Source organism: Colobus angolensis, unplaced genomic scaffold (assembly GCF_000951035.1).
Source record: "Colobus angolensis palliatus isolate OR3802 unplaced genomic scaffold, Cang.pa_1.0 Scaffold527, whole genome shotgun sequence".
In the NCBI taxonomy this organism is placed as follows: Eukaryota; Metazoa; Chordata; class Mammalia; order Primates; family Cercopithecidae; genus Colobus; species Colobus angolensis.
This window is the reverse complement of record NW_012118788.1, coordinates 274,108-274,474: the sequence shown is the minus strand read 5'-3', so window position 1 is coordinate 274,474 and position 367 is coordinate 274,108. Positions and strand designations below refer to the sequence as shown.

Here is a 367-nt window from a genome sequence, read left to right as displayed (position 1 = left end):
AAAGAATGTATTGGATAGGCTTAATAGCAATTTGGCACAACAGAGGAAAGAATCTGTGAAGGCAAAGACAGGTCAGTAGAAATAATCCAAAACTGGAAAGAAGAAAATGGTGCCTGAGCACTTTTGGGGAATGTTCTTGCTGCCGCCCCAAACACTCCCAGCCTCACCTTATGCCACAAGGCCCGGAGGCAGCTTCTCCGCAGAGTCGTGTGCTGCCATGCCAGGTACTCATCCACACGGGCACGGGCCTGCAGGTCCTGAGGGTACCAGTAATCAGGTACCTTATATTTGCGCGTCAGGTAGAGCAGGATGGCCACACTGTGGGTGTGGGGGAGTCACGATAGGTAAGGGAAGGGCACTGTGCTGG

General features: G+C 52.3%; 1 protein-coding gene across 10 annotated transcripts in view; it reads right to left on the bottom strand.

Moving 5' to 3' along the window:
• The window catches only part of LOC105525270 (glutathione S-transferase theta-1), a 25,389-nt gene that overhangs the window by 4,951 nt on the left and 20,071 nt on the right, over positions 1 to 367 (bottom strand). For 2 of the 10 annotated variants that reach the window (XM_011960816.1, XM_011960820.1), the window contains one exon: positions 168 to 318. The exons of 5 other annotated variants lie outside the window; for them this stretch is intronic. In XM_011960816.1, the coding sequence (XP_011816206.1) occupies positions 168 to 318 (151 nt within the window). The remainder of the gene's footprint in view (positions 1 to 167; positions 319 to 367) is intronic. 3 more of the 10 variants (XM_011960822.1, XM_011960821.1, XM_011960824.1) reach the window with 2 other exon arrangements.